Source organism: Panulirus ornatus, chromosome 31, assembly GCF_036320965.1.
Source record: "Panulirus ornatus isolate Po-2019 chromosome 31, ASM3632096v1, whole genome shotgun sequence".
In the NCBI taxonomy this organism is placed as follows: domain Eukaryota; kingdom Metazoa; phylum Arthropoda; class Malacostraca; order Decapoda; family Palinuridae; genus Panulirus; species Panulirus ornatus.
In genome coordinates this window covers 7,686,199-7,707,303 of record NC_092254.1, presented here as the reverse complement: position 1 = coordinate 7,707,303, position 21,105 = coordinate 7,686,199, and the positions used below count along the sequence as shown (strand labels likewise).

At 47.0% G+C, this 21,105-nt stretch overlaps 1 protein-coding gene and 1 long non-coding RNA gene across 7 annotated transcripts in view; one reads left to right on the top strand and one right to left on the bottom strand.

The window, feature by feature from the left end:
* Positions 1-21,105, bottom strand: part of LOC139758798 (steroid hormone receptor ERR1-like) — a 301,766-nt gene that overhangs the window by 132,626 nt on the left and 148,035 nt on the right. For 2 of the 6 annotated variants that reach the window (XM_071680612.1, XM_071680609.1), the window contains one exon: positions 15,034-15,141. The exons of 2 other annotated variants lie outside the window; for them this stretch is intronic. In XM_071680612.1, the coding sequence (XP_071536713.1) occupies positions 15,034-15,141 (108 nt within the window). Of the gene's footprint in view, positions 1-7,618; positions 8,136-13,720; positions 14,634-15,033; positions 15,142-21,105 lie in introns of those variants that run through there. 2 more of the 6 variants (XM_071680614.1, XM_071680611.1) reach the window with 2 other exon arrangements.
* Positions 1-21,105, top strand: part of LOC139758800 (uncharacterized) — a 281,740-nt gene that overhangs the window by 135,491 nt on the left and 125,144 nt on the right. The window lies entirely within an intron of this gene.

Here is a 21,105-nt window from a genome sequence, read left to right as displayed (position 1 = left end):
AGAAGGAAATCGACGAAACGTTTGCCTCACAGATAAGTTATACGTAACATTTTGGATCGTGTGAGTACCAGGGCATAATGATCAAGCGGCTGCATCTTGAAATGTGTTGAAATAACAGTAAAATCTTTCCTCAAGTTCCAGGTAAAGTAACAAAATGAAAATTTCGAGTATTTTTTTTTTTTTCAAAAGAAGGAACAGAGGATATTCCCTTAGAGGCCCAGTCCTCTGTTCTTAACGCTACCTTGCTACCGCGGGAAATGGCGAATAGTTTGAAAGAAAGGAATATGTATATATATATATATATATATATATATATATATATATATATATATATATATATAGTCGGTACCATGTTGGTGCTAGTGAAACACTTATTTTGAATTATACTCTTTCACTGTTTTCCTACCTAACTGTAAACTTCGAAATATCGGATTCGCTTATTTCGGAATTTTGACTCGCATTATTTTAGAACTCCGATAATTATTGAATCTGTATTACATTTGTACAGAGTTGGAGTACAGCTGTAGAAAAATGTAGTGCATCGTCAGTGATGTACATTACGTTTGTACAACGATGTATTACACCTGTGTAAAGATACATGACATCTGTACAAAGATGTTACATCTGTACAAGCATATATCTGTACAGAGATGTGCTACATCCGTACAAAGATGTGTTACATCCGTATAAAGATGCGTTACATCTGTGCAAAGATGTGTTACATCTGTCCAAAGATGTGTTTCATCCGTACAGAGAAGCGTTTCATCTGTACAAAGATGTGTTACATCCGTACAAAGATGCTTTCATCCATACAAAGATGCGTTACATCTGTGCAAAGATGTGTTATATCCGTACAAAGATGCGTTACATCTGTGCGAAGATGTGTTACATCCGTACAAAGATGCGCTTCATCTGTACAAAGATGCGTTACATCTGTACGAAGATCCCAGGCAGAAGCGCTACTGTTATGTGACACCTTGGCATCCCGTTACCCACCGGGCCTAGACTGGGTACAGTGATTAAGGTGGAAGGGGGGTGGGGAGGGGACGAACGGATATTTAACCCTCGTAATTCAAAACTGTGCACAAAGTTTGGATGGTTGTTCGTTTGGGCATTTAAGCCTATCAGCTGCTAGGGTCATTATGGCCCCGTCAGGGTAAGCGACATCATCCACCAACCGACCAATCTTGTAACACCTTCTTCAGGTGTTACAAGATCATTCTCATCCCACATACACTCTCACTAGGCATGTGGCCCATGTCTGCGAAAAGGGAGATCAACAGACCAAGTAAGTATGGATGACGGCGGATTTCTCTGCCTTCGTGGGAATGATCGGTTTCAGTTGAGCATCTTTATTACGGTATTTACATTTGTAATGAGAAATGAAATCATCCCAGAAATGTTATGGTCCAAAAAAGACAAGACAGAATTTCTTCGGTGTTATTCGTTGATGGAGACGAAAAGCAGAGACGAACGATACATGAAATTAACCAGAGTTGTATGAACTAACTGTCAGATCAGTTCCCATGTTTGCATCATGAAGTTCTTACGGTGTTTTAATCTCCACAGTCAAAAAGTGTGACATGCGGTGTTTATTTTTTTTTCCGACAGAATCACATGGTGTTAATTCATTATTCAAGCCAAACTTGTATGCTGTTAATCACACGATTCTGCTGAAGGTAACATTTATCCCCCCCCCCCCCCATAGGGTAATATGTCTGGGCATTAAACCCCTAAATGTCAAAACTTAACCAGAATATCTCCTCGAGTTCAAACCTTCTGTTGTTCTTCATGCGAATGATTATTTGCATTTGACTCTCAAAAAATTTTTGTTAAGTCAGCACAACCATTACACGTTGAGCAGAACCTATCATTCGCTCCGTCTGCAGTATATATATATATATATATATATATATATATATATATATATATATATTCTTATGAGTCCACGGGGAAAATGAAACACGAAAAGTTCCCAAGTGCACTGTCGTGTAATAATCACATCATCAGGGGAGACACAGAAAAAAATATGTCAGTTGATATACATCGAAGAGACGAAGCTAGGACGCCATTTGGTAAACATGTGATTGGACAATCTAATATATATATATATATATATATATATATATATATATATATATATATATATATATATATATATATATTCTGCAATCCCAGCTCCTTAGATCATCACCATTACTAAACTTTCACCACCGCCACACGGAGTATGATAATCAGAGACACGAGACTATGATCAAAATAATTTGTACTCTTTTTTTTCCTCTTAACCAACATTATCGGTTTGCACTAAGCATCGATTCGAGATCAGGTGTACGATGATTTACGAGACTGCATATTCACACGTGATAGGTTCGCTATGCATTTGGCTCATAGATAATTTGACTATTCCTTGACTTGGAGAGCGAGCGGGCTCTACAGGTACACTATTCCAGATTGTCAGGTCACACATATGGGATCTTATTACTCTTCGGGTGTTACCGGACTCTGCCCGCTCGAGGTTACACCGCGAATGGAAAGTCACCCCTGGCGTGGCCGGATCGTCGTCAGTTGACGAGAACAGTCTCGTCAAAGAACTTCAAAGTGAGTCCATCCTCTCCTTGCTACTGTGTGTAGCTCAGTTTTGGAGCTTGAGAAACCCCTGGCGGATAACCCTTTCTGAGAGTCATGGGGTAATATATAGAAAATATTATTACTTCTTATTTAAAAGTTGCACTATGTCGTCTTCGTCTTGGACACCACATTTCTCTCAAAGTTACATACACACATTCCACATAACACAGGCCTCCTCATCCACTGGAGGCATCTTACGTAATTTTCCTACACATACACAACGTCACCGCACTTCTTAAGCCCGTGGTCCCGACTGATGGACGTAGCTGGCTTTCTGGGCGCTGCGGGAGCCCCATAGAGCGTGCTCCTGAGGCAGGAAAAGTATCACTGCTCTTCGTAGAAAATGAAAAATTTGAAAATGTAAGTAAAGTTTTCGCATAAATATTTTTTTTGTAAGTTATCCGGTAAAGATAAATTTTCCTACATTACATATTTCCAAAGTTGTTGACCAGCGCTAGAAAGTTTTACACTCACGACTTTAAGCTAGTAAAGTGATGAAATTTTAAAAAGTATCCACCAAAACGAAGAAAAAGAAAATTAAAAACTTCCGGATCATTTTCCCTCCCGTTTTTAAAAACAAAAAACGAGCGGGGCAAATAAGTTGGTCAGTACCCGGGGATCCCCCAGTAACAGCCCTGGTGTGTGTGTGTGTGTGTGTGTGTGTGTGTGTGTGTGTCATCTTAAGGCTTCTTCCCTCACTTGTCAGCCTCCTGCGTCCTTTATTGTTCTTGGTTTGTTTTTTCTTTTTTTCGGCATCTTTTCATTTCTTATTGATTGGTTGAGTCCCACCTCCTCCCCCAATGGCCTTTCTCTTTTTGAATAAAAATCCTCACAGAATTTTTATGATCGTGTCGGTTTGTTAGCCTAACGCAACGCCGCTTGACCGTTATACACCGCTCAGAGAATAATCTTTAAAGTTCCTTTAATGCCGCAAATATATATATATATATATATATATATATATATATATATATATATATATATATATATATTATACTGATGCATCTATATATATCTATTATAATGTTCGGGACTCCCAAAGCACTTTGTCAATAGCCAGTCTGTCGACATTACAGTATATGTTTACGTGTCTTTAAATAGTCATATTACGTGACACAAGTGTCGTTTTCACGTAGAAACATACACTGTAAAGACTGCACAAGTTTATCATAAAATCTAAAACTTTGAAAAAAAGACAAATTCCAGTATAAGAATACATAGTGGACGCTAAAATGTTTAAAACTTTATAATTTGTTGCAGGAATTTACGAAAACATTCATAAAAGTGTTCAAACTCCCAAACATTAAACTCTATATATATATATATATATATATATATATATATATATATATATATATATATATATTCGTGTATAAATTACAAAGGTGTGTGTGTGTGTGCTAGTTTCCATAATATTGTATGTTTTTGTGTTTATATGAGTGCATGCATACATTTCAGTATCTGATGGGGAATTCAAATTATTCCATGTAATTAGTATATGTTTGTCTTGACTGTTTAAATGTCTTGGGGAGTGAATTTACGCCTGGTACCCATTCATCAAACCCTTCTCAAAGGAAATGATGAACAGCTGGTTTGGCTGTGATATCTGGCTTTCCTCTTCTGGGACTCGAACACTGGCCCGTTAGAGTAGTGGGTCGCAGCGATAACCCGTGCGCTACGGTGTGTATGTGTTTGTTTTAAAAACACATCTTACTTGCAATTTCTCTTTGCTTCCTAGAAATTTGATTTACATTTGCTATACCTCTTATGGGATATATATATATATATATATATATATATATATATATATATATATATATATATATATATATTTATAATGTGAAAGCCACAGAAGCAAAGAAAATTTTCCATTGTATTTTGTATATTAAATTTCACAACTTTCTTTTAGTTTTTTTTATGCATTCGTGAGAACAAAACATTATAATATATATATATATATATATATTACTCTCTTGTATGAGACTCGTTCACTCCTCTTTACTTCAGCCATAGGAAATGGAGGGGGAGAAGGTCTGAGCGGGATATGTCCTTCGGCTTCTATGAACTGAAAACTTGCCATCACGTACTATGAAATATTTTCCAGCGTTTAGACGAGCCCTGTGTGAATTTCTCACTCTATAAGTGAAGTGATTTTTATCTGAATGCATGAGAGTGAGTTGTGCACTGTGATAACTTTTTTTTTTTTATATTTGCTTCCGTACTCGTGTGTCACATGTTGTGAGGTTCGGACAAAGTCGGAAAATTTGACCCGTGGATCGAGGGAGCTTCCCATAGGGTCTGTGTCTATACATAATAAACGTGTGTGTGTGTGTGTGTGTGTGTGTGTGTGTGTGTGTCTAATTGTGTATGTGTATTAATGATTCTAGTTTCTGTGTCTGTTTATGTACGAGTGTAGTGTCTGTGTGATTATTCGAATTGTGTGTGTGTGTGTGTGTGTGTGTGTGTGTGTGTGTGTGAGTGAGAGAGAGAGAGAGAGAGAGAGAGAGAGAGAGAGAGAGAGAGAGAGAGAGAGAGAGAGAGAGAGTTTGTTTACTAAAGAATTTGCTTTGTGGCAGGTCTAGCGCCTGGCGCCCATCGCATGAGAGAGAGAGAGAGAGAGAGAGAGAGAGAGAGAGAGAGAGAGAGAGAGAGAGAGAGAGAGAGAGAGAGAGAGACGCATCTTTATAAAAGGTAATGTATTGGAATGGTTTCCGCTATCCCCCCTCCCCCTTTAGCAACACTCCGCTACTGGTGTTCGGCAGCGTTACGCAATTCCAAGTGGTGTGTAACAAGTGGTGTTACTGCGTGTGATGGGTGATAATGGTGTCCTACGGGTGGTGTTACTGTGACAGATGGCGTTACTATTATAAACGGTGTTAATCTGTAAGACGTGGTGTTAGTGTGAAGGTGGTGTTACTCTGTGATGGTGTTACTGTGTGTATGGTGGTGTTACTTTGTGATGGTGTTACTGTGTGGCGGGTGGTGGCACTTTGTGACAGGTGTTGTTACTCTATTTTGGTGTTACTATGTGGCGGGTGGTGGCACTTTGTGACAGGTGTTGTTACTATATTTTGGTGTTACTGTGTGATGACGGTGTTCTTGTATGTGACGGGTGTTAGTGCATGTGTTGGGTGTTGTTTACGTGACTAGTAATGCTGGGTGTTGTTTACGTGACTAGTCATGTTGGGTGTTTGTTTACGTTACTAGTAATGTTGGGTGTTGTTTACGTGACTAGTAATGTTGGGTGTTGTACGTGACTAGTAATGTTGGTTGTTGTTTACATGACTAGTCATGTTGGGTGTTTGTTTACGTGACTAGTAATGTTAGGTGTTGTTTACGTGACTAGTAATGTTGGGTGTTGTTTATGTGACTAGTAATGTTGGATGTTGTTGATGTGGCTAGTAATGTTGGGTGTTGTTTACCTGACTAGTCATGTTGGGTGTTGTTTACGTGACTAGTAATGCTGGGTGTTGTTTACGTGACTAGTCATGTGGGGTGTTTGTTTACGTGACTAGTAATGTTGGGTGTTTGTTTACGTGACTAGTAATGTTGGGTGTTGTTTACGTGACTAGTAATGTTGGGTGTTGCTTACGTGACTAGTCATGTGGGGTGTTTGTTTACGTGACTAGTAATGTTGGGTGTTTGTTTACGTGACTAGTAATGTTGGGTGTTGTTTACGTGGCTAGTAATGTTGGGTGTTGTTTACGTGACTAGTCAGGTTGGGTGTTTGTTTACGTGACTAGTAATGTTGGGTGTTGTTTACGTGACTAGTAATGTTGGGTGTTGTTTACGTAACTAGTAATGTTGGGTGTTGTTTACGTGACTAGTCATGTTGGGTGTTTTTACGTGACTAGTAACGTTGGGTGTTGTTTACGTGACTAGTAATGTGACTGTGTGAAAAGTGGTATGTCATGTACTACATGCTATTCTGTGAGTGGTAGAATATTTCAGACTTTGTGGTATTCTGTGAGTGGTGGTGTACTTGTGACATGGTGTTCTGTGGTTGATATCGTGGCTGTGTGACACAGTGTTCTGTGGGTGATGGTTTATTTGTGACATGGTATTCTGTGAGTAGGAGTATGGCTGTGTGACTCTAGTGTTCTGTGAGTGTTCATGTAGCTTAGTGAGTGTATGATACATAGTATTCTGTGAGTGGTGGTGTAGCTGTGTGACAGCGTGACACATGGTGTTACGTGATTGGTGGTGTAGGTGTGTGACAGCGTGACACATGGTGTTACGTGAGTGGTGGTGTAGCTGTGTGACAGCGTGACACATGGTGTTACGTGAGTGGTGGTGTAGCTGTGTGACAGCGTGACACATGGTGTTACGTGAGTGGTGGTGTAGCTGTGTGACAGTGTGACACATGGTGTTCTGTGACTGGTGGTGCGGCTGTGGGACAGGTGGTGTAACAGGTTACGTTGTATGGCAAAGGGTTGCTCTCAGCAGTGGTGTTATCTAAGCAAGTACAACAGTATCATGTGACGCTTAATGTAGATGTCAAACAGGTTTCACATTGCTCTGTTTTATTGGTTTTGTGACAGGTGTTTTTCCTGTAGGGCAGGTGGCACTAGGGAGAATGTGTATGGTTTCATTACCTTCTTGTACAGTACTAGGTGGGGATCGATATTCTTGTGTATGTTGTGTTACGGGGAGGCAGAGTTTTAGACTTGTGTTGCGCCGTCTTTTGGCAGTGTATATACATGTGCCGTGTCTTGTGTGTGGCAGGTTTTGCAACTGGTTTAAGCGTGTAACAGGTGGTACAAGTGGGATACAGAGGAGTCAGGTAGATGAGAGGTTTAAAGTGTATGACTGGTGGCGTTATGGTATATGCCAGAGGGACAGGTGGAGTGGATACTTCAGCAGTGGTAGGTTGGTGGTGGTGGATGTGGTAAACGGGTGGCGGATGTTGTGGTAATGGTGGTTGGGTGTAGTGGCGGTGTGTGATGGTGGTTGGTGCGTGTGGTAGGACTGTGGTTAAGGACAGTACCTGCTCGTACAGCTGGTGGACCCAGGTGTCCATGAGGAAGGCCTGGCTGGAGGTGGAGGAGACGCCTGGGGGCCCAGCCCCACCGGAGGCGCCCTGGACCGCCATGTGCTCGTCGTACAGGTCGAGGGGCGTCGCGTCAGCCCCACTCTCCATGCTGCACGCTCGCCCACGCCCACGCACGCCCACGCCACTCCACCGTGGACAGTATACACTCACAAATGTTTGCAAGAAACACTAGAGGATATCTTTCCTTGGTATCATTTCAGACGGTGGTAATATTCACGCAAACATCACAATATACTGGTTACTTGAGGCGTGATCCAGTGTGGCGGTGATGGGTGTGTGGTGGAGTGTGGTGTGGTGGTGGTGGTGGGGGTAGCAGCGCGGGAGGTGGTGGTGGTAGTGGTGGTGGTGGTGGCCAGGCCCCTGGTGAGGCAGGGTAGGACGCGGGAGGATGTGTCGGAGCGTCTGCGCGTGGCGACCATTTAGTGCGTACTGGCGGGTGGGCGGCGGCGTGCGCGCGTGTGTGTGTCAGTGTTTCCCCTACACCGCCCGCCCGCCCGCCCGCCCGCCCCACCACACCGCCCACCCACCCACCCCTCCACACACACACACACACACACACACACACACACACACACACCTGCTGCTGCTGCTGCTGCTGCTGCTCCTCCTCCTCCTCCTCCTCCTCCTCCTCCTCCTCCTCCTCCTCTTCACTCACACTCATTCATTACCTGGTTGGCCTGGCCTCCAGCACTGCCCTCACGCCCACGTCCACCGCCTCACGTGCCTCCAACCCTACCTTTCCCCCCACCCTCCTCCACCGCCTCACCCCACCAGCCCCGCCCACCTCCTCACGCCACCACCTCCACCCACCGCCTCGCGTGCCTCCACCCCCACACCTGCCCACCGCCTCACGTTCCCCCCACCCACCCACCTGCCCACCGCCTCACGCCACCATCCCCGCCCACCTCCTCACGCCCCCCTACCCCAGCCCACTACTAACCACCTCCCTCATACCGGCCCCTCCGCCACCGCCCACCATCGTCCTGTCTTCGACTCCACCACCCACCGGCGACCATCCTCCTCCACTACTGCCCCCTCTCCACTTTCCGTGCGTCCTTCCCCGTCAAAGGATCATGTCGGTCTATTCTGTGTGTTACACGGCGCTTCTTCAGAGCTACAATATCTCCCTGCCGGCTCATATGCCAGGGGAGAAATGGTGGTTGGTGAGGAGCCTCCTGCTTTATTATCCTTGCCTCACACTCTCACCTGTTGTATCTCCGCCAGTGACCACCTCTCCCTCACAACCCATCAGCGCCTCCCCATCCGCTCGTCGCTTACACTCACATACACGTGTCCACCACCACACCGCAACTCACTCCTCAACTCAGTTCAGCACTCACACCATCCTCATACTTCTGGTGGTGGCGCCTTCACCACAGCCAATCAACCATCACACACCCTCCATTGCATCTCCACCACCCTCCCGCGTCTCCACCGCCTCTCACAGTCCCCGCCCACTGCCCTCGCATCCACCAGTAGCTTTAAAAACAATATATATTTATTTTTTTCACCAACGATGACGGCAAGTGTTCCGGCGCCAGTGACGTTCACAGTGAACCAGAGAGGCCAGCGTCCGGCCGCCAGTGTAGCAACACCCCTTCACAACGTTGCCACAACATCGCTGGAGTCGGTCGGTGGTCGAAGAAAATCTCCACACGCTGTGACGTACACCAAGGACCCCCCCGACAGGAGTCAGTAGGAATTCGCCCCCCCCCCGCCCTCCCTCCTCCTCCCTACAGACATCCTGCATCCTCAGGTGATCCTTCCTGGGGGTAGAACACCCCGAAGACATACCGCAGTACCCAAGGGTTGAGTGCCGTCCTGCTCACGAGGCTGGAGAGAGATCTGGGCGAAGGTGAAGTTAATGTGGTACATGAGACCGCCACTTGCTCTACGCCGAGGGTGTTGAATGCTATACACAGATGCAAGTGTGTGTCAGCGAGATATTCTAAACCCGTATATGTGAGGGAGCGACCACACCCTTTTCAACACACACTTGTGCTACACTCATACTTGAAAACCTTTCTTAGTTACAGTATATATATATATATATATATATATATATATATATATATATATATATATATATATATATATATATATATTGTTCACTACAGAGGTGTATTAAAAGTTCCACATGATTAGGCACCATGTAGGTCAGTCGTTTCTTGGGACTTAAAAATCTTCGGGAGCGACAGCGGGGCTGGTACCAAGCCCACTGGAAACATCATAACTGGAAATGTCTCACGCTCTGGAAATGTCTCGCCCTCTGGAAATGTCTCACCCACTGGAAATATCCTACGTCATTTGTGACATTCTTCTTGTCTTTTGAGGGGAGGTGTGGGGTAAAGGGGGCGGGGGGGAGACTTTAAGTGGCCATGTCTTCGTCGTCGAAAGAGTGAGCGCTTGCCACCACAAGAAGAGGACGTGGATCGTCCAGTGTTGTGTGGCAGCCCACCGCAGGCCGGCCCAGGGAGGCGAGAGGACCCACCACCAAGAGTAAAGGACTAAGGTCGCCGCCACGCGTAGGACTGCCACGCTACCTTGCTGAGAATGGCGGAGTCCTGGAGGAGCCGGGGTTGGTTCATTCTGGTTAGGGTTGAGGACACGACTTGGCTAGACATGACTGTCGACTTGGTTGTAGACGGTCGAACTGGGCTAGGCAGGGGATGAAGATAAGAAATGTTTTCATACAGTCGACTGGGGTCGAACATGAGCTAGGCTGGGATGAGAAAGGTATTCAAATTCCATTCAGTTGTAGACAGATATTGTTTAGGTGTGGTCGCTTTTGGGTACGGGTCTGTGACGGGACGTGGGGCTTAGAGGGGAGGAGGATGCCCTGGGAGAAGACCCACCGTCCCATGCAGGATGGGAGGGTTGCGCTGACCTGGAGGAAGTGCAGCAGTTGGCCGCCGCCGGTTAGGATGCATCTCCTCCTTGGAAGCCGACGAAGAATTCGGGGGCCGGTATTGACAAGATCAAGCGCTGCGGGGTTGCACTTGTGTGTGTGTGTGTGTGTGAGTGGGGGGGAAAACGACTGACTCATCCATGAAGCGCTTGGGCGTGGCCGGTGGAATGTAAGTATGGTGAGTAAAGGCGTGGCACCTGGAATGTGGTGGGCATGGCGTGAGAACTATTTCGGCCATGGAATCTGGGCGAATGGGATGAGAGGAATTGGCGGGGGGGGGGGCGGTGGCGATTGGTAGTATGTGTGCGAGAGGAATGAAACGTGGACTTGACGAGTGGATGAAGAAGACTGTAGGTAGAATGCGCGTATGACGATGTTTTACAGACAGCGTGGAGGCGCGATGTGCACGGGGAGTGAATGTGGCCGTGGAATGTGAGCTGGGCGATTGGAATGTGTAGTAACGTAACGAGAAGAATGAGGATGATCCAGATGTTGACGTTACAATTTCGGTGTACGTGGAAGTCAGGCACTGATAAAGCTTAGGAGTAGTCACAAATTTACTATATCATTTACTGATTAAATTTCATGTGTGAAGACTTGTTTATCCTTGGCGCATGACGATACGACCCTTAGATATAATAGCCTGGCCTTTCAAGTGACCAATTCGGGATAAGGTTGAAAGGCCAGGCTAATATACCCAAGGGTTACACTGTCGTGTTCCAAGGGTCGTGCCGCCGCCGTACTCAAGGGTTGTACCATCGTGCTCGCCTCGTGGGGTCGTACTGTCATGCTGAAGGGTCTTACCGTGTGCTTGACGGGTCGTATCGTCGGTACTCAGTCGCTCCTATGAGTCGTATCGTCGTACTCAGTCGCCCCCCATGGGTCGTATCGTCGTACTCAGTCGCTTCCCATGGGTCGTACTGTCGTGCTCGAAGGGTCTTACCGTATGCTGTGGGGTCGTATTGACGTACTCAGTCGCCCCCTCCCCCATGGGTCGTACCGTCGTACTCAAGGGTCTTACCGTATGCTGTGGGGTCGTATCTCAGTCGCTCTGGGTGGGTCTTGGGTTGGCGTTGATGACGTCTGGTGCTGGTCCAGGGGTCCTGGCATCACCTAACCCGTGTTTTGTATCTCGGTAACATCAACCACCACGTGTTGGTTATGTAACCATACTGTTCGGTGTCGGCGGATGCCACCCGTGTCCTCGCCTAATGCCGCCCCAGAGCATCTGTTGTCGCCGCCACTACCGCCGCCTCCCCTTCTCCTGCCGGTTCCTCCCCTGAACCATTGTCTCTCTTGTTGTTCCTACGTCAGTCAGTTAGTCTAACTCTCTCATGTTCCTCCTCCCGATATTTTGCTCTCGGACTTACTTCCCGTGGCAAACGGTGGGGAACACCGCCATGGGGGGGGGGGGGGGTGTTTACACCCCTTACCCCACCCCGTCGGCTTGGCATTTAACGATGGCGAGTTCTGGGTGTCACGAGAACCCCCAACCGTTACCACCGGACGATACGACCCTTGAGCACAATGGTACGATCCTGGGGTATGTATGGAAGCCTTGGCGTCATACCCTACAGGGGTCGCACTCTCGTTGCTCAGGAGGTTGAACCGTCTTGCTCAACGGTTTTGTGTACATGGCATGTGGTATATATATATATATATATATATATATATATATATATATATATATATATATATATATATATATATATATGTAAATAGATATATAGATAGATAAACAGATGGATAGATAAATAAATTGTCCTACATTTTGCCGATTACTAGATTCACTGGGACATAATTCGTGTGGAGAACGCCAGCTTCAGATGTAAGATGTGGACTTATGATAAAATATATAAAGGTATATAAGAAGTACAAAGCGGATTCAAGCGGTAACAGACCACCGGGTCCTCTCGAGGTTGTCAGTGAGAGTGGACGATATGTCAGAAAACGAGGGAATGGTAAAAATTCCAAAGACCACGCAGCGCAGCAGCACAAAGAATTACGAGGTGTGGCTTTACGACACCGCCTCACATCCGACGGGTCCTGTATGCGTTGTTATTCACGGTGACACTACAAGACCCCTGCACCGTGACCTTTCGTTAAAGGCATCGCCTGGGGAATTAAGTCGATGTAACGGGGGACGAGAATGAAATGCAAGAAGAATGACAATAAGATCACGGAGGAAAAAAAGGTAAAAAAAAAAAAAATGATAGATCGAGAATGACGAGAGAGAATGTGCTGATGATCCCTATGTTGAAGAGGTACCAGTTATATATACACCCAGATGTTACCGTAGGCGAGGAAAGGTGTGGAGGAGCAGGAGTTTAAAAGGATGGACATTCGGCAGACGGAAGATTAAGAGTGTGTGTGTGTGTCACAGATGTGGCGGCGCACGGTGTTGTTAAAAAAAAAAAGAATGTATAAGAGAGAGAGAGAGAGAGAGAGAGAGAGAGAGAGAGAGAGAGAGAGAGAGAGAGAGAGAGAGAGAGAGAGAGAGGCAAGGCAGCGTCACGGGTGAGGCGTCATGAGCGGCCTGGGGAAAGAGTTCCATTCTTGCCACTTGATGCACACACCTTCGCCTTCCTCATGTGTGCCGTTGGGGCCAGAAATGCACCAGCCTCCTGCACACCTGGTGCCACCTGGCCCCTGTCTTGCCATCGTGCCGAAACACCGGGTCCCGAGGTGGACCGGGGAGCTTGCACAGGTCCTGATGTAATTCCCCAGTCGACATCCTGCTCAACAATTTCCTCCTTGCACAGTGTCGTAGTTTTAATTGGTTTAGTACGAATCCTCCGGTCTGTTAGGATCCGCCGTAGCGAGGTAATGGTGTATAGAAGTTCTGATGAACACGAGAAGGGTCATTAAGGCGGGGGAGACGTCCCCCGTAGTTGAATTTTTTATCCGTGCAGGTTGGGAGGTGTGGGAGTGTGTGGACATGGGTTGGTGGCGGGTGGCACGGAAACACGTGTGGCCTGGGCGGGGGTTCCCGGAGGAGCTCCCACCACCACCCCCCACATCCCCCCACACCACCGGCAGAAGGACAGCACTACCCCCCCTCCCCTCACACATGACCCACACTTTCTCCCACACTCTCACACCCACGGCCAGCACCACATCGTACTCACCAGCTCCGGGGAGTCCTCGCCGCCACGCCACACATGAGCGAGCCTCTCGCAGACACGGACACTTGGGAGTGTTACCGCTGACGGACCAGGTTCACTTTTTAAGACCCCTCCACTTCACGGACACGAGCAGCAACTGTCTCGTGGTTTGTTATGCACTTCGACACGGTGGTTGTTTACGGCAGGCACATGGTGAGTGGGGACACGGGAGGTTCTTGGGTAAATGGCAGACATGTACAACCCAAGCAGCAGGCGAGAGTCTCTCCCCGCCACCTTGTGCCAGGCCTGCCTCCCGCACACTACTAATACTCGCTCCACCTTTGTCAATCTCCGCCGTTGATGCTGAGGAACAGTGGATGAGAGGGGCGTTATGGGCCTTCCCTCAAGACACTCCACACTCCCAGAACAGAGAAAGCAGACACGGAAGTTCCGATCTTATCGGTTAGTTTCACAAATTACCTCTCGATCCGTTCGTTCCTCGGAGCAGATTTCCCACTGTACATCATTATTCCGGCCGTCAAGAGGTACGGGTCACATGCAGCAAGCTCTCTCTCGCTCCCCCAAGTCACGGCCGCGCTTGTCACTTAAGACCACATCTCCCACTGGCCTCCACGGGACGAGGGTGACACTTAACTAGACCATCGCCTGTTGGGTAATCAATATGATCATCCTGGGCGTGAATAATGGCCACTAGCAAATGTCAACTCGGCCCATGTGGCTTGGGACGTGGCAACGCCGCCTCATGTAATATTCCCCGCCACATGTCTTCACGCTGTAACCAGGCTCCGTTTATGCAACATTCGCCACTCCGCGCAACGCGCTCGGCCTCCCAAGGGCCGAGAAGACTCGGCCAGCGGATGCGTTACTTGGTTTACAGTCGGTGTAAAAAAGTCGACCAAAGGGTGGATGGTCCGGAGCAAGTCGGCAGTTATCATGGTCGCTGGCACCTCGTCTCCAGATTCAATGCCAAGGTCACACGCTCCCCGAGGCGAAGCAGGCGTGCCAACCCTTCCAATTACGCCGCCAGGAAACTCCGGCTTGACAGTTGCCTCGGGAAACTATCGCCCCTGGCTGGGTTTCCGTAGGCTTGTTCTGGGGCCCCAGCCGCGGGGTCTCACTCTCCCACTGGAGGACGAACACCCACCTCCCAGTACACAGAAACCTCGAAGTGAGGACTGAGTGTGTGTGTGTGTGTGTGTGTGTGGTGAGCCACAGGTGGGTAGTAACAGGTATACTGTGTCCGTGGTAATCAATATTGGGCAGCGCCCGTGACAACCACCGTCGAAGTACTCGAGTAGTAGACCTATGGTACTCACCATCCCTTCGCTGCTGCTGCTGCTGCTGCTGCTGCTCCCTCCTCCTCCGCCGCCGCCACCGCTGCCACGGACGGCTGCCCCCAACCCACCGCTCTGCACGGTTCTTACCTGACACACAAAGAAATCTAGTTTAGTAGAGCTTTGTCATTGGTAATCCAGTATGGAATGATTAATGAACCGTTTGTATTAGAGTAGGGCTAATTGGATTATTGATACATATTCAATATGTGATGAAGCCAAACAGTGAGATATGTAAACTGATTGGCATACATACACGTATATAATGTATGTAGCCATGTAGACTACATTATTCACACACACACACACACACACACACACACACACACACACACACACACACACACACACACGTCAGCTGCCCAGCACACAGTGTCACGTGGTGTGAAGACTGAATTGTGCTCCTGCAGTCACGTACTAAACAAGGATGAGGGATGATGGCCTGGGGGAGGGTGGGGGTGAGGGTCTTGGGACACGACGGGGGTGCAGGGCCCAATAGCTGGTTGTGTGTGTGTGTGTGTAAGAGAGAGAAAGGGGGGGGGGCGGGGTTCGCCATGAACCTTGTTTGGTGCAACAGGAAAGTGGCCCACCCCCGCCCATAACCCCAGTATGGATGACAACACACAGACACACTGACACACTCCCCTCTTTCTCCATCTTTATTTTTTTTTTTCAGTCCACGTCTGGTCTCCCACTTCTTCCGTACTCTCTCTCTCTCTCTCTCTCTCTCTCTCTCTCTCTCTCTCTCTCTCTCTCTCTCTCTCTCTCTCTCTCTCTCTCTCTCTCTCTCAAGACATTTCCAGTTAATCAGCTGCTTCCAGCATAGAGAGCACCTCGCACGTCAAAACCCGCCTCTTCCCAGCAATGTCCACCTGAAATAATCTAATTTGCACTCCTGCCACTACCTGGACGCTTCCTGCCTGCCACACCTGTAGTATGTATACATCAACCCCTCATAGCTAATAGCTGGAGGAGGGAGTCATTATCACACTCCCCTCCCAACCTCCAGGAAATACTGTACTGTTGAACCCCGGGCATGGGGAGGCCTCCTTCACTGCTGTTGCACCTCCAACCTGACCGACCCTGTGCAACCCCAGGGCCACCGGTATTTGCTCCACTGGTAATGATGTTTTACGTCTTATTTCTCCACAGTTCATGTGACTGATGTAATGATCTGATACTCATCATCTATGTTTTCTTTACTTTCTACTAAATCATTCCGTATCCGTTACTTTGAATCCATTGTCTTTATGATGCTCTAAGTTCCGAATCTCCGTATCCTTTTATTTTGTTTTTCTTGGCTCTGTTTCATTTATTCTTTCCCTTCGACATTTCTGGGATGATTCTCAAAAGTGTGTATATGAACATCAAGGTGTATTCTTCCGTCATACTTGTACGCCCGTGGCCTCCCCAGCACCAAGAGGCCCACCGTGGGTAAGATAATTCCTGTTGTGGTAAGTTTGTGAGTGGCGACCCAGAGGGCTTTCTCGTGTGTAAACACACGGGAATATTATGATTCATTGTTGTTCTTTTGTTCAGAGCCACACCGCCATGTTCCACTAGAATGTGTCCCTTGCCACGCTGTGGTCGTCTCTCCCAACACCACACCACACCACAATACCACAGCACATCGGCCCTCCTACACCACACCACACCACACCACAGCGTCCTTACACCACCCCAGACTGTCTCTCCATCACACGACACTTGTCTTCTTACTACACTGCCACCGTCTCTTCACCACACCTCATCGTCACTCTTTCACTCTCCCTCGCCAGTCGTAACTTTAACACCCCATGGCACCATACCGCCCGTTCACCACAGTGCACTGTACACCGCAGTATTCGCCGACCTGGACCAGGTGAGTTGGGGGGTCTGTTTAGCGAGTCAGGGGACAGTCCAGCTCTTCTCGTCTATTTCCCCACTGCACCATCTGTACGTGCGATCAGCATTTGGGATTAGCTTCACTTGGAATCTCTTTTAATCCCTTGGGCGACCCTTGAGCACAAGGTGTGGCCCTCGAGCGCGACGGTGCACGGTGCGTTGACGGTCAAACAGCTGTTGACACAGCTGATATAGTCTTGTCTGTACGAGTCCTGTGGTCGCATCGATCCCCCTCCTCCTACTCTTGTCTTCTTACGCCCGCACTTCAGCTACGCACCCTCCAGCCACAGTGGATTTTCATGCGTATTTAGACGAAGCGGAGTATCCTGGACCTCGTGTTGCAGCTGGTTGTAATGGGTGTCTGGGCTAGTTCATCCCACCTCAGCTTCGGGGAAACAAATGTGTGTAATGAACGTTGTATCCTTCACAAGGATAAGAACGCCAACTCCTTGAGAAAGACGGGACGACCCATAGGTATGATGGCCTGACCTTTGACCTGGCCGGGTCAAAGTTGTCCTGGCTATCATACCCAAGGTTCGAACCGCCATGCTCAAGAGTTGTATTCTCAAAAGATCGCGTCGTCGTACTCAAGGCCCATATTGTCGTTCTAAAGGGTCATATCGTCGTGCTCAAGGAAATTATACCACTGTATGTGCAGATAAAAAACTACAAGATGCATTTCAAAGGTGAGAGACGATGTTAACCTGGCCGATATATATATATATATATATATATATATATATATATATATATATATATATATATATATATATATATATGTAGGGAACGCTTATACTCTTACGTATTTCACTATCCACGTTTTCTTTCAAATATTCACCTGCAGTTTTAGTATTTTTCATTTTACGACTCTCTCTGCAACGTGGGGGTTTATGAGGTATGAAGTTATTACATAAAGGCGATTCCCAAGACTTGATATTACATTTCTTTTTATAGCATTTCTTTAATGAAATTTTAGTTTCTGAATTTAGTCTTTTATCATATGTTCGTGCTAAGGAGGGGGGGGGGGGAGGAAGAGCTTAGTTGCTATGAAGGAACCCCAAGGTACGCCACTGTTGATAGGATAAGAGAGAGAGAGAGAGAGAGAGAGAGAGAGAGAGAGAGAGAGAGAGAGAGAGAGAGAGAGAGTGTGTGTGCGTGTGTGGAGGCCCTGACGAACCTGATGATTCGTTGGTGTGGTGGTGGTGACGACTGTTGGGGCTCCCCAGGTGTGGTGGTGTGGATGAATGTGAATGTAACCTCCTGGTATGATGATGATGAATAATCTCATTACCCCGAGGAGGATGAGTCTCACGACCTCCTCATTGGATGAGGATAATGATGAGTCTGATGACCGCGCCGGTGTGGTGGAAGAGAGGATGAATGTAATGACCCGTCGGTCAATTTTGAGGTGATGAAGAGAATGACCCCATCGGTCAGGTGAAGATGAGGTTGAGCTTCGAAGACCCATCGGTCTGTCTGTCTGATGAGGATGAATCATCCTCATCCACTGCAGTAACCAGGCTGATGCTACGCCATGTTAGGAAAAACCCACATGGCCAATTCCAACCCGTTTCTGTCCCTTAATCTGCGTCTGGCATCATGTTCCCTGCCAGGAACGGAACGCAGTCACTTGCGCCCGGAATACAAATTTCGTGTCTGCCTTGTAATGCCAGCGATGATGCTATGCCATCAAGATTAAGTAACTGGAGTGTGTGTGGGTGTTTTTTTTCACATATTGGAAACACACGCGTTTTCTTTTTCGCCCTCAGGTCGTAGCCTCTCGGTGTTGTTGGCTCGTAGTGTTTGAGGAAAGGAGTAGAAGTGGTAATTTAGAGGGGGTGTCTTTTTCTTCAGGTAGCGACTGGTCTTGTAGTCTCTACTACTCCTTGACCACGGCGAGACGACCCTTGAGTATGACGGCACGACCCCTGGGGGTGTGATGGCCTGGCTTTTGACCGGCTTCTTAAAGGGTTAGGTCAGAGGTTCAAACCCTCTGGAGTTGTAAGGGCATGATCGAGAGTCGTACCTTAAATTCTGGATGGTTTTTAAGGCTTTATAAGGTGAAGTATTTGTATCAGCCTTAGCGACCCTGGTCCTCCGTCGTATCGTAGGGTCACAGAAGGAGCCAAAATCTTACATCTGTACACACATGCCCACTCGTGTTTACGAGTGTCGTGGAGATTCCCAGTGTTAGTTTGCCAGATCGTGTTAGTCTCTAGGATTATAATGATATTACTCATTGATCTTCATGATTATGTTAGAGCCTGGCACGGAGTCATCTCTCTAGGTATCTCCCTAATACTTTACCACACCTCAGGTCGACCGACGCCTGACGCTGTCCCACCGCCTCACCCACCAGCTGACACTGTGGGTTGTAGACAGCAGCAGCCGCTCAGGGAGGGAGGGAGGTGGACTACCCTCCTAGACATAGGAGTGTTTGAAAGCGGTGCCCGGAACCATCAGGGTAGTCTTAAGATCTCTCATCCTCCTCGCCTTATCTCTATCCTCCTCATGGATTTGGTCCAGTGTCCACATATCCTTCGTATCATCCTCTTTTTTTCTAATTATGAATCGGATCTCTTCTGACAACTATAACCTTGATCTTTTTTTTGTTCTAAAACAATAGGTTTCCCCATTCCACAAGAATTCATAAGATTGTTCTTTTGTTTTTTTCTCGTCGAGGCCTGGCGTCAAAGAGGACTACTTTTGGCCTTGTTTGGAGCCTTCGACATTTAAAAAAGAAAAAAAAAGACACCTCAGGCCATTACTTAACACTACCCTTCCTCTCCAGGCCACCGCCTGACTCTTCCCCCACCTGGCCTGAGGCGAGGTTGAGCCACAATAATGTAAGCCTGATCTGTGTGATGCACCTCAGAGGAGGAGGGGGGGAATGTTAGCCGAGAGCACACACACACACACACACACACACACACACACGATCCACAACTTAGGTATAGCGATGCTTGTCGTTGTCTTAAACTATCGGGTTCACATGGCTAAGACGGGCCATTGTCATGTCTGTCGCTGTAAGTTTGCTCCGTTTCGTCGTGTCTGTTTCTTTCCCCACACCGCTAAACTTTGGAACTCGTTACCTTCTCATGTCTTACCAAACTGCTAAGAACTGACCATTTTTATTCTTTATATATACATAAAACGGGCTTTTTATTTCCACCAGATCTCGTATTACTTTTCCTCTTCTTAATACTTCTCTCTAATCCTTCCTATATTTCACGTAAGACTTGGCCTTGCTGGGGGCTTTGTGTTCGTGAACCGGTCATGATGATAGTTATGACAATAATAACCCTTTTTTCCCTCTGTGGCCATGTCATCTGTTCTAGGCGCTACCTCACTCACACGGGGAAATGGTTGAACATATCTGAGTAAAGATCATTCGATCAATAAATCAATAATAATGATAATAATAATGATGATAATGAAGATATTAATAATAATAATAATAATAATAATAATGATAATAATAATAATAATAATAATAATAATAATAATAATAATAATAATAATAATAATATAAATACTTTAAAGGAGAGCAGTACTTCCGACGGCTATTATTAACTGTGTCAATATGGTACTTTTGTTTATGCTGAGTTCTTAGTCGGAACTCTAACCTAGTGGATGAGAGGGGCGGGTGGAGGTGTTTAGTTTACCGAGGGAGACCCATGGTTCAGGGCAGACACGACCTCCGTCTCTGTTAGGTGCAGGTCTCGACGATGACTGGCCTCACAGTGTCCACTATCAGCCACCTAAATAAAGTTCTGGTTCAGCTTGGGCCGCTGAAGCTGATACTGGTGTTTACATCAGGTGGGAGGGAGCAGGTGGCTCGGTATGAATGAAGTGTTTGTAAGACCCCCGCCGCACACGTCCCCTGGTCTGGTTCGGTGTACACGCCGTGCAGACGCGGCAGATGCTGACGCTCAGCGCAACCACTCGCCACACACCAGCTGACGCCTCGGTTGCCCTTCAGAGAAGTGGAAACTCGACTGTATAAAGATATCATGACTTTTTTTGTTTGTTTTTCCAATCAGGAATTGTGTTGCTTTATCGCCTACAAGGATAAGGAGGTTTTGCCGTGTATGGATCGTTGATGTGTTTTGTACAAGCGGGATATTAGTTTAGGTTTGGTAGGGCCTCTCATCTCCTAACCTCTCTCTT